Source organism: Nicotiana sylvestris, chromosome 6 (genome assembly GCF_000393655.2).
Source record: "Nicotiana sylvestris chromosome 6, ASM39365v2, whole genome shotgun sequence".
NCBI classification, from domain to species: Eukaryota; Viridiplantae; Streptophyta; class Magnoliopsida; order Solanales; family Solanaceae; genus Nicotiana; species Nicotiana sylvestris.
Genome location: NC_091062.1, coordinates 69992777 through 70005799, shown reverse-complemented (window position 1 = coordinate 70005799; position 13023 = coordinate 69992777). Strand labels below are relative to the sequence as shown.

Sequence of the window (13023 nt, the reverse complement as noted above, 5' to 3'; positions counted from 1 at the left end):
TGGCAACTCTTCGGCTAGAAACGGGCATGAGTTGGCTTCTCTTTGTAGTGTTGGTTTTTTCTAGTTATTAAATAGAGTAATTAGGTTAGTAAGAAGGGCAATGTGATAATTTAACTTTTTGGTTTTGGGTTTCCTACTTTTATAGTATAGATAGATAAATATAGATTAAAATAGAATTATACGAGTATTCTTTGCCATTTGTCAGTAAAATTTTCTCCATAAAACGCATTTTGCCTTTAGAGAATTACCTCATACAAAAATGAGATAGTACTTGAACATATTATTTGCTGTAGTGGCTAAAGTTTAGTATTTTCTTTTATTTATTCCCTTTAAGAATAAGAGAAATGAAGAGAACATATTTACAAAAAAGGAAGAGGAACACTAGGGTATTCAGAAAACCAAAACACAATACTCCATCTGGTTCATAATAAGTGATCAATTTACTTTTAGCACGCCAATTAAGAAAATACTAAATTCTATACAAAAATACCTACTATGACTAAACTACCCCTAATTAAACATTTAATGTGAGGAGTAAAAAAACTTTTTAGGGATATGTACATAGGGGTTATTTTGTAAAAATAAATTGAATTCTTTCTTGATTACATAACTGGACACTTATTTTGAACCAAAATGAAAAATCAAATTGGTCATTTATTGTGAACCGGAGGGAGTAGTTAACAAGAGAACTGATGTTTTAATCAAATCAAGCCATTAAAGCAATTCAGAGTCATGGAATACCCCATTCTAATACGACAAGGAATATAAGATTCAGCACTCGCGTAGCTTAACATGTCAAAACACTCGTAGCTACCTAATATGGCGAAAGAGGAAAAGACTTCACAAGTATGTATCCTATTCCTTATTTAGAGGCAGGAAATGGTTGACAACTAGGAGTAAGCATATTAACTGTGGAGTTATGACCAAAAAAAATTACAGAACCAAAACAGGTCATCTCTACGAGCCAATGTACCTATAATATTCAACTGTTGACTCATGAAAGCTTCCCGATTGAGCAGTTCAAACATTTTATCAGTCATGGAAAACATAAAGTAAGCTGTAGATATGCAGCAACCACAAAACAGAAACATGTTGGTAAAAATCAACAAGCTCGCTTGTTGAATCATTTACATTGGCATAAACAATTTGCTACTACTGCAGAGGCTGGACTCTGTCAAAACTTGAATTTACATAAACCCAGCTTTACATATTAAGTTCCCGCATCACAATTTTTATCTCTGTTTATATCTTACAGTATGTACACAAATATGAACTGCACAGATCAGAACTCTGAAATGTGAAAATAGAAGCTGCTATCAAACAAAAACAACTGGCTTCTCATGATATTATATGGGTCCCCACTCGTCGTTCGTCCCTATCCCCTAGGGTTCATTAATTTCAATATGGTATCCTCAGACGATAGTACTCTCGAACACAGAGAAATGGTGAATAGTATGCAAAGACCATACTATGCAGCACCCGAAGTGAGCAGCACTTTCAAGTTGGTTGTAATTGATGACTTGATTTGCACTGCTTCTCCATGTCCATATCATAAGATGAAAGCAGCTGCCTCTGCATCAAGAATAAACTATCAATTTCAGGTAAAGAAAAGCAAATAATTACTCTGCAAGATAAGAGGACACGCTAAAAGAACCAGCAGATGCCATACCCAACCGAAAGCTCAAGGTAAGAAACCATTTAAAAGCTATCAAAGATCAGAATGCAAAGAATAATGTACTTACATGATGCTCAAAATCAGGGCTTGTAAGATTGATGGAGAGGTTTCTCATCAGCAACAACACCTGGATAAGAGCCAAGTAAAAGAATGATTAAAATTCTAATATATATATATATATATATATATATATATATATATATATATATATATATATAATCCGTGTGTATGATAAATCAAAGCCCAAACACCCGGGTGGGGTGGAAATGATCAGGGTATTGTGGATTTGGTTTTCAGGTGCATTCTATATCTTGAAAACATCCTTTATTCACATATACAGAGATGCAAAGCAAGCCCAAACACCAATTTCAAGCCTTCCAAAACTTCTAATTATTCCCTCATATTGGCATGCTAGATCAAATGCCCACATACATTTCAACAACATGCCAAAACAAGTATTCACTAAGCAAATGAAGATTGAATCTAATACTCTATGAAAATCTTATATCCAGTGCTCTGATCTTTTGCAGGCAAAGAGTTGGTAGGGATACAAGGGAGTAAAGTATGCTCCTTTCCTTTCCTTCTATTATCTAAAGAGGAGAACTATTCATCGCAATAAGAAGAAATTTGAGATCCCTCCGTCCCTCTTCCCTTCCTAAGTAAATGCCAGGCAGTACACATTAATTTGATGAGAAAGGCTTTGTTGAATAGAGCATAAGAGAAAATCCTCCTTGTATGCGCATAGAAATGGCAATAATTAGGCCTTCGATAAATATAATAATGAAAGCTCAGAGGAACCTATGCGAAAGCTTTATCTTCAAAAGTACACAAAGTTCAAGGTATCATGCAAATAAAGGAAAACTTAAATCACAAGAAAGAGAGTTAAGCCACAGAACTAACGAAACAGCACAGATTAGAGAGTATACCGTCTCAACATCAATGCGATCCATTTTTTTCAATTTCTGCAAGTGTCCGGTAACAGCAGGGTCGAATACGCTGCCGATGAAGTTGTATACTTGAACAAAGTCAGGCAAAACTGCAGGAACAAAAAAACAATTGATAGCAACATCAGCACTGCAAATATCAAACTAAAGCATCATGTTTATTTAAAAACCTAAAAAACTGATAAGAACAGAATCTTTCGTTCTACTTGCTAAAGAGAACTGTAATTCTACAGAACTGAGTGTGAAACTAACAGGAAATAGAGCTAAGGATAAAATGGCATGAAGTAAATCAGATTTAGATCTAGCCAGAATCAAAGCAGGTAGGTGCACCAGGAAGCCATCAAATGCAGCGAGGACCATAGCAGCAGATCAAATATGTTTTAAAAATGTAGGGGGAAATGCAAAGAAAAGGAATGATTGCATATCATACTTCGCCATCTCAAGAAATATCACACTGAAATATTGGAGGAAATTTTCTGGACCAGTACTGCAACCCACGGTTCACTAAAAAACTACACATTTTCACCAGAACAAGAAGTAGATATTGTTCGATTCTCAAATATTTCTCTGGATCACAATTCATTGACACAGATCCAGCAGCTCACAATCAGAAACACGCAAAAGAGCAGATAACAAGCAGTCTTTCATCTTGTTCATTCACAATCAGATTTCTAATTTTGTACGAGGACTCAACAACTGCAGAGTTTTATCAATTAATAAGAGAGATTGTTAAGGCGAGTGATTTTCACAGACAAGAGGAGTGAAGTTCACAAGGAAGAAGAAATTCATGCTGGAACACATTAAGTCTAGTGGTGAAAGGCCAAACAATAAAATAGGGTAACAGAAGATTTCAGGTACCTTCAAATTGAAGCCAGTCCACTGGGTTTTAAAAAAATAAAGGGAAAAGTTTCAAATTTGCCCATGTACTATTAGAAATTGAGCAACTTTACCGTCCATTAAACTTTTGGTCTAATATTATCCCTGCCTTTAGGGAAAAGTCTCATTTTTCCCCTTGACCCCTAACAGACCCAAACTTAGGGTGATGTTAAACCATAGTTAAAAGTTAAGTTTGGACCTTTTCTCCCAAAGAATTTGGACACGTAAAGTCCACCCATTTCACGTTGGAGCTCTGTTAATGGCAAAAGCAAATACAAAATAATTTGCAAATGGCAACAGTATGAATTAGCCAAAAGCATCACGAAGGGCAAAATTCAGCAATTTCGGATAGTACATGGGCAAATGTGCACCTTTTCCCAAAAAAAAATCACTCTTGGAGCCAAGGAATAGAGGCTGGAATGATGATAGCCTAACTACAGATCTAACAGAGAATTGCTTCGTTGGCAATCAATATGACAGTGCAATCATAATAACACTGATTGAAGCTGAGATCTTGAAGAAGAGCTTTTTAAGAAAGGAGATGAAAATACTCGATATCCCGGCTACAAATATAATCAGGATTGTGGTAACTGCAACTACGCGAGGTGGCCAGTTTTAAGATATGCTGCACAGCTTTTGCACCTTATGCAGGTATTAGACCACTGGGGCGGTGCTTACCAAAAGTATTATATCCTTACCAAGAGTTTCAGCAATAAAATCTTGATTTTTAAAAGAAGTAAACTCTGAGATTTCCAAGCTGGGAAAAGACAATGTAAGTAATTAAACAAGATATGAGAAACCCAAGGCATGTTCAATTTCCAGGATAATTTTGTCTTGTGAAAAGATCCGGCCTTTTAGTTGACTAACTTCATTTTCTTCCAATTGTGTTGGTATTCGTCTTGTCAAAGATATTTTTGCCAATCTATCCTTTAGGACTTTTATCGTGCCGTTTTATTCTACATTTTGCCATGTTATGGCCAAGTCAAGAATTTTGGGCTGCAAGTCAAGAGTCTTGACGACAAGTTTTGGATAGCAAATGTTGCGAGGAATATTGTCAAAAGTTCTGGAACAGCTTGTCCTCCAAACACCACTTGGTTTCCAAGTAACTCCCCCGTAAAAGGCATATGTATCATAATGTTCAATTAACTTTGAAAAAGAATGTCTCAGAAATACAATGTTCCTGTTCACCTCTTCATGTCCTTCTCAACCTCTTCCCTCCTCTTAGTTCTCTCAATTTTGGCTCATGAATTCTCCTTTTTGAACTTTCTCATTATCTGTCCAGTCTAGAAACAGGACTTCTGTAACTTATCAGTTCATATCAGGCTCGCTCTGACTTTCAATTCCATCGGTCTAACCTTTAGAAAATAACAAACTTTTCTAAGTTGTTCTCTATTGATTTAGAATCTTTATTGCAGAAGGTTAAAGAATCTATATATCAATTAGTCTTATTTTGGGTTTTTATTGGGGAAAACCTTTTTATATTGAAAGCTTTTCTATGTTTTCCAAAACTGGGCAAGTAGAGAAAATTGTAGATCACTCTCAAAGTCAGGATATGGTGCAACTTAAGGTTATTATTGGTGCTCTGTGCACACGGTGTTTGTCTGCAATCACAAATATATACTCTCTAAGCAGTTGCCAACATCTACTGAAGCAATCCATGCAAGGTACAGACATTCAACAAAAATGAGGTTTTCCCACATTGAACCTGCCACATCTCCCTTACTTGCTAATATCAAGATTTGCAACATTTAATAAAGTGCAGGAAACATTGCTCGACTAGACTTTTTGAATTCATTTACCTCCATAAAGGACAAAGCAACATCTAGGAGTACAGATTGCAACAATTAACTATCCCTCAATCTCCCATCTTTTCAGTTAGGATTTTGGAAGCCAAGGATTGTTAGAGATGAGTGAGTAGAAACCTCTGTAACACAGACTTTCCGCCCTTACGGGCCAATTCGACTGTCTGTAAGTAATTTGTAGGCTACATACAGCATTTGTCTAGCTTTAGCGTATTTCGTATCAGACACGTCAAATATGAGTACAAAGACCCAATATAAATTAGCTAGAATCTAATTTGTGGATAGCATAACTTGACGAGATATAAGTTTATGAAATAATTGTGCTCTAGTTATTATCAATACTTGGAGCAAATTAAATTGCATGACTCAACTTCATTATAGTTATTATCAATATCAATATCTCAACTGAATTAACAACTTCAAGTAGGTCAACCACCTCTGTAGACACCAAAGGACAAAATATTGAATACCGCAAACACCAAAGAAGACAAAATATTGAATACTACAGTTCTTTCAGCTATAGACCACCAATAAGCAGATGCACTGCCCAGGCTTTTAGTTTTTTCATGTGATCAGTACAGCACCGAGGCTTTAAATTAAGTAGATATCAATTTTAAAAGCATGGAATAGAGTGCATATTTAGCTAGCAATTTCATTACAGATTAGAAGTAAAATAATTATAAACACGTTAAAAATAATTCGGAGTTTGGAACCAAAGTACTTGAAAATACAAATGTTCTTCTTTGACTCATAAAACAAAGGAGGAAAAAAAAGTTCTTGAATATATGTTGTGAGAGCCTCAAAGCAAATCCACCTTTCTTCTTCATCTGTGTTATGGAGATTGGTCATCATAAACATAGTTCACATTTCTTATATCTCTTACGTTTGGTATAAACAAGTACTACAGAACACAGTATAAGACACTAAGAAAAAAATATCGATATGGTGTGGACACTTAAAAGAGTGCTATGACTTTTCAATTTATATGTACTCATATGTATAACTTTTTGATGGATCTAGAGGATCTGATAGTGACAAATTATTTGTTAACTTATAGATAGTACGATATGATAATGGCTTGCAATGTGACTTAACCAATACACAATAGGCATTACTAACTCATATGAAACGGATTCAGTTTATCTAGAAGCTTTTCTTCCCATGAAGAGACACCACATTATTTTCTTTCGAGAATTGAGATGAAATAAGAGTAACTCGTTGAAGAGACTCCACATTCATTAGAAAGAAAGAGAAAAAGGAGACCCCATATTGATCAAAATGAAAATATCAAAGAAAAATAAAGAAATTTAGAACCATTAAAAATGACACAGAACACTTCAAGAGAATGGTGGAGAGAATTACAATGGTATGTTATTGTAGGATAATATTTTACAGCCCAGAATTTTGTCTAATTTCAAGTCTAAAAGTCAACATGATAGGTTGATAGTTTTGTCATTCTGGGCTGATAATTTCTATCTTTTGAAATCCTTGCATCTACTTGATGCCTTAGTTAATGATATCCGACTTATTTCATCAAAAAAAAAAAAGGTCAACATGATAGGTATCTGAAGAATATCGACTTGCCTCTCAACGAAGGTCCCTGAGTCCGCTCCATCACTTCACCTGTTGATTTTGATCCTGGAGTGCTTTCATTGCTACTGCAACAATGAGTATTGGCCACAGGTTGACCTGGTTCTCTCACGTTATCTATAACAGAAGAACAGACAATTACTTTAGTGCAACGTCTAAGATGCGATGGACGTGAGACAACAGCAATTAAACAAAAGTGAGCCCATCAATAACTAGACCTTTATTCATTTGGGACAAACTGACTGGTGGCACAGAGTTGTCAGTCCATGATGGCACAGATGCAACAGTAACTGGATTGCTAGGTAACAAAGAAGTATCAGGCCTTGTTACAAATCCAGGATCCGGTAATGGAAGTGAAGCTTGAAATGATGCAGTCACCGGTGAGAGAGCTGGAGCTGCCGACATATTCAGAAAGTGTATAATTATTTCCAGGTACAGGTGGTCGTAACAAAATTAAACCACATATAAATGATTCCTACCACTTTTTGAGGCTTTCTGAGGGTAGGGATGAGCGGCTTTTCTTTTTGGCCGAGGAGGAGGTAGATGTTCATTGGTTCCGTTCTTCTGGACCTTCAGAAAATATTTTTGAGCATGGCTACGTATCTGCAAAAAATGATCAAACTTTTTAAGACATGCTCTGGACCCCTCTCCAAAGATTCATGTATAACGCAAAACCAAAAGTATTGCTTTTGATTCGGTTCCCCTTACTTGGTCTCGGTTTTTAAATTTTAGATACGCAAGCCTCACAACCACCTGAATATGGTTTCATTTTTACAATTCGATTCTTTTGATTTAGGCTCTTCTGATTTTGGCTTGTGTTTGGGCATCATATTTGGGTTGAGGATTCTATTTGATTAATAAACAATATGATCATATTAGGTGTTACCCCCACGTTTTCGTACATAGAAGTACGTCGTAAGTAAATTGATGAAAGCTCGGAAATGAGATGTTACATCCTGCATTTTCGTACGTTAAAGTTTTGTCGTAAGATAATCGACGTAAGTTCGGGAATGAGATTATTTTAGAATTATAAGTATTACACTATTTCAAACAAGTGATAAGTAAATTCGTGAAGGTGAAAGGGTAACAAATCGAAGGAAATGAATTTTCGTCAAAGTTTGACATTTTGGAATAAAATACGGTCCGAGCTAAAATACCCGGTATTTATGGACTAGTGCCATACAGGATACTACATGACCATGATAGCAAGGTGTATAAGGTATGTTAAAAGTAAGTAGTATTTTAAGTAAGTTGGGACAATTCTTAACTATGTGGGTAATTAATTAATTATTGGATAATGGGGGATTACCTAGTTAATTAATAAATTGTTGGGTGATTAATTAAAGGAATTAGATAAGATTAGACCCCCTCCCAATGTGGCAGCCCATAACTAAAATTAGTGACTCATGAATTATGTTGCAAAGTGCCCAAGTTAGGTGTCACATTTAGTGGCTTAGTCATTACAAAGTGTGGGGCCCACACCTACTTAAATAAAAGGCACATCAAATTACAAATTAAGATGCTTATATCAAGATGCAAGCAACAGAAGGAACTCTCAATTTAAGAGGTCTCTTATCTTATTAAAAGTAGGATTCTAAGGCTTGCTAAGTAAAGAATAGAATTCGACATTTCGTATGAAACTGTAGCAACGTGAGATTTGGCAATTTTAAGGGAGTACGGTGTAATCTTTCTCAAGAGTATCATACGGATTTTTCCCTACTTCGATCCGCCGTTACGTGTTTTGTCGCAATTGACCTATGTTAGAAGGATTGTCAAGAGAATCGGCTCAGGTATGTTAAGGCTATTCCTTCTTTCTTTTGGCATGATCTATACGACACAAACGAAACGAGTAAATACACAACTTCCATAAATGACTCTATTCATAAAAGTACTAGAAGTGCCTATGTTTTTGATTCTCTATGTCTTATTATTCTATCGTTTGTTCATGGGTCTCAGAAAATACGTAAATTGATAAAGTTTATTTCATGATATTACTCAGAGACATAATGGTCTTATGACGTTCCGAGAGATTTTATTGACGTAGTTCTCATGCATTGCATTCATTTATATATTTACATTGACCCATGACCAGACGACGTTATATACGCGTATATATGTATAATATATGTATATAGGATACGGGAAAAGGTTACGGAGTTATACACGCACCACCACCTGATTAGCTGGTATATGATGATGATTTTTCCCACAGTGGCCGAGATGATATGATGGGATGCCCTCAGAGGCTTGATGATGTTATGAACACATGTACCCATGCACGACATGACATTCATACGAATATGCATGACACTATAAGTATTTCATGATTTACAGAGTTACCAGACTTACAGGTCAAGTCATTTACTCCATGTTTCTTCCATGTCTTTTATATACTTATTTATGTGCCTTATATACTCGGTACATTATTCGTACCGACGTCCCTTTTGCCTGAGGACGCTTCGTTTCATGCTTGCAGGTCCCGATAAACAGGTTGAGAGTCCTCCAAGTAGGATATCAGCTCAGCGGAAGATGTTGGTGCGCTCCATTTGCTCCAGAGTTGCCTATTTAGTCCGTATGATTTAGACATATATTGATTGGTATGTCGGGGCCCTGTCCCGGCCTTATGACATTTATGTATTTTTAGAGTCTTGTAGACATATGTCTGTACGTGAAAGATTGTATGGCCTTGTTTGGTCTTATAGGCCAGTATGTCATAGGTATAAATTTGTATTCCCTCATGCTTTACTCCGATTCATTTACCTATGATAGAATGATATGAAAGATACGTTACATTGGTACTCGGTTGAGTAAGGTACCGGGTGCCCGTCGCGGCCCATCGATTTGGGTCGTGACATTAGGTTTGAAAGGCTGTTGGATAATAGGGCAATAGAAGGGAGGGTAAACAAAACAGGTAACTAAGTGAGAAAGATAAAAATCAACAGTGCCTTGTCCCAGCCCAAAGAAAGAAAATGAAAAGAATCAAAACAAAAAACAAATCACAAAGACCCATATACTAAAACTTCTACTGGCTTTTGTGGGGAATCACTCGTGCCACAGACATGAAAGAAAATCAACTAGTATATACGGGTGAACGTTAAATCCCATTGGATTTTCAAGCAGAGGAATAGTTGATGGGTTCCCTTTTTTAATTGCTAAAATAGTTGATGGGTTCTGGAGTAGCAGCCTTTGTTGGTGGCAGTTTGAAAAGCTAAAACTCTGCAGAAATGCATCTGGGTATTTGCTGCAGTACTATATTGGTACTGTTTCTTAACGAAACGTCCTTATAAAAAAAACGATGCATCTGCCCTCCCAAATCCTTTGGAACATATGAAAGAATTGAAGATATGAGGGAAAGCTGGAAGAAAAAACTATGAGAGAGAAAAAAATGGCTGACCAAAGATGTGAAAGGCCAAAACTCTTCTATACGCACATAACTTCTACTCTTAAGTTCAGTTAGTCCTTTTATCTTTTTTCAAAAGCAGAAAATCGAATAACAATACGAACCAAATAAACCGAAAATTTTGGTTTGGTCGGTTTTCCAGTAAAAACCAAATAGTGCACCCCCTAAAGCTTAGGTTAGCACAAAGAAATTTAGTGCACTTCGCTTCATTCAAGAAAAGAATGGCTGACCAAAGAAGTGAAGGACCAAACTCTTCTATACACTGATAACTTCTACTCTTCAGTTCAGTTAGTCCTTTTTTTCTTTTTCAAAAGCCGAAAATCGAACAACAATATGAACCAAATAAACCAAAAAATTTGGTTTGGTTGGTTTTCCAATTAAAACCAAATAGTGCACACCCTAAAGATTATGTTAGCACAAAGAAATTTAGTGCACTTTGTTTCATTTAAGTAATTAACTAGATCTAATCAAAAGCCACTAAGGCTTCAGAAAGTTGCTTTTAGCCTCTACTAGCCCATATTCCTTCTAACAAGTGACTCTATCAGCAGTATCAAAAGGCAGAACCCATTATAACTTCATACCAGATAAACACTCCTGCCACAACTGTAAAAGATATGCACGGTGATCCTAAGAAGTTAAAAAGTACTTGAAACAATCAGGATAAATCTTTAGTCACTTGATCATCCATTTTATCCACACAAAAAAACTAGTAATTTAGGCAAATGATAGTTAATCGTGTCAGCTCATCATCTCCCTATTAGTCATACCTATAATGACATTTCCACTTTCCTATCTTTGTGACTTGAACCTCCAACCTAATGTTGGGCTTTTTCCACTAGGCTATCCCTCACTTGTTGATTATTTGCCATGTTATATTGGCAAAATTAACAGTTAAACAAGATATAGTTAACTCGGTGGTTCCTTATAATGGTTAACTCGATGGCAGTAACCAGTCAGTATAATAAGATGTGCATGTGCTAGGCTAACCTGATATTACCTGAATAACAGTTTTTGATCCAACAAACGCTTCAATCTTTTTCCAGTCCCGGTCAAACCTGTATGTTAACAAAACAGGTAATCAGTAAAAAGACAAACTCTTAACTCAAATGAGACACATAATTCTTTTTATTCTAGAATTTAGAAAATATTGGCAATAAGCAAAGTATTCATATTCAGTAAAATGAAGCTATTTCGTTGGCAAACAAGACGAACCACTTCCAATAAAATGTTGAAAATACATTGATGAGAATGGAATCGCATTCAAATTCACATAACAATCCTTATACCAACTCAAATTAAAAACTCAATCTTTCAACCCTAAACCCTAGTTAAGAAAATAATAATCAAATATATTTTAGCGATAGAAATTGTATAAAATTACGAACTCACAGTTGAAGAGCTTCAAGGAACTTATCGTGCTCGGGTTCGGTCCAGCTTTCGCGGGACTTGGTAATGGTGTAGGGTTTTCGAATTTTCTTTGACGGGTCATCGGAAGGCGATAACGGGTTGGAGGCCGACGCAGTTGCGGCGGTGGAAGCGGTGGCGGTTGGGTTGGAGAAGGAGCCAAGATTAGGAAGGGCCATGACCATGGGATTCAAGCGCGCGGGTTGGGGTTCATGTGATGTTTAAGGTTAGCTCCTATAGACCTCTAGGCTTTGTTTGGTTGCTGGTTCGGGCTTTTTTGGTGTAAAGCTGATCCGGTTTATTATGCCAAACACTTTTTTCTTTTTTCTTTTTTTTTTATGCGACAGCCAAACATAAATGTTGTCATTCCTTTCTATTTGCTTTTCTTCTCTTTTAACTTTTCTTTTTATGTCCTTTGGCAAACAAATATGCCGCTGAAAAACATTGCGAATGCTAAAACTATAAAAAATAATTTATGTTTGAGATAGAATTGCTGAATAACAAATAGTGATGTGTTTGGTAAAAAAACGTTAATGAAGTCTTTTCTTTAAAAGGCTAAATATCCTTAAAATTATATATATATATATATATACACACACTTACTATATTAAAAGCACAAAACCCATTAGTGAAATATTGTTCGTCTTTTTACCCTTTAAATATATGTTTCACACTAGACAAAATAGTCATTTTATTTTTCTAATATTTAATAATTTAAATTAATTAAAATTTTACTAATTAAGTCTTTCCTTATTTGAATTATGTAGGAAGTCCTAATATTTAGGACTTTAAGGCTAATTAATATTTTTTTACGTTATATATAATTCTTTCCTTTTAGATTTTACTAGTATTAGCACCCGCGCGGATGCGCGAACACTAACCATGTCAAATATTTGAGTTATTTAGATTATATATAAATAATCTTAAAATTTACGCATTCTCGATAAATATAGATAATCCTTGGATATCAATAAAGAAACACTACACGAAAAGGTTAACCATTTCTCAAATCTCCTAGTTATAATTCTCTTTTTCTTTTTTGGTACCATTCTTGCCGGTGTTATTGGATCCTAAAAATAGTTAGGAAGCAAAATAATAATATAAGGCCCCGTAAAATTTTACCTAAAACCCGGGGTTTCGTGGTGCCAAGGTAGACTTATGTGTTGAAGATTGTAGAGATTCTTCGCGGCGAGTTCGCTTGTCGCGGTATAGACTTTTGGGTTGAACAGTGCGTTGGGGAGTTGAAGGAAAATTTTTGGCAGAGCAGGGCATTTCTGCGGGCCGTAGAACCGCCGAAGAGTGGAGCAGAGAAATGGATAATTTTGGAGGTTT

The 13023-nt window shown here is 35.8% G+C and overlaps 1 protein-coding gene across 1 annotated transcript; it reads right to left on the bottom strand.

Moving 5' to 3' along the window:
* Window positions 1–1092: 1092 nt before the first annotated feature.
* On the bottom strand, window positions 1093–11963 carry LOC104248350 (protein REVEILLE 6). The gene is made up of 8 exons (XM_009804599.2): window positions 11677–11963; window positions 11285–11342; window positions 7367–7490; window positions 7106–7282; window positions 6882–7004; window positions 2602–2711; window positions 1743–1802; window positions 1093–1572 (listed from the first exon to the last, which is right to left on the bottom strand). The coding sequence occupies exons 1-8, from the start codon at window positions 11874–11876 to the stop codon at window positions 1498–1500; spliced, it is 927 nt and encodes a 308-aa protein (XP_009802901.1). The 5' UTR covers window positions 11877–11963; the 3' UTR covers window positions 1093–1497.
* Between the last annotated feature and the right edge of the window lie 1060 nt (window positions 11964–13023).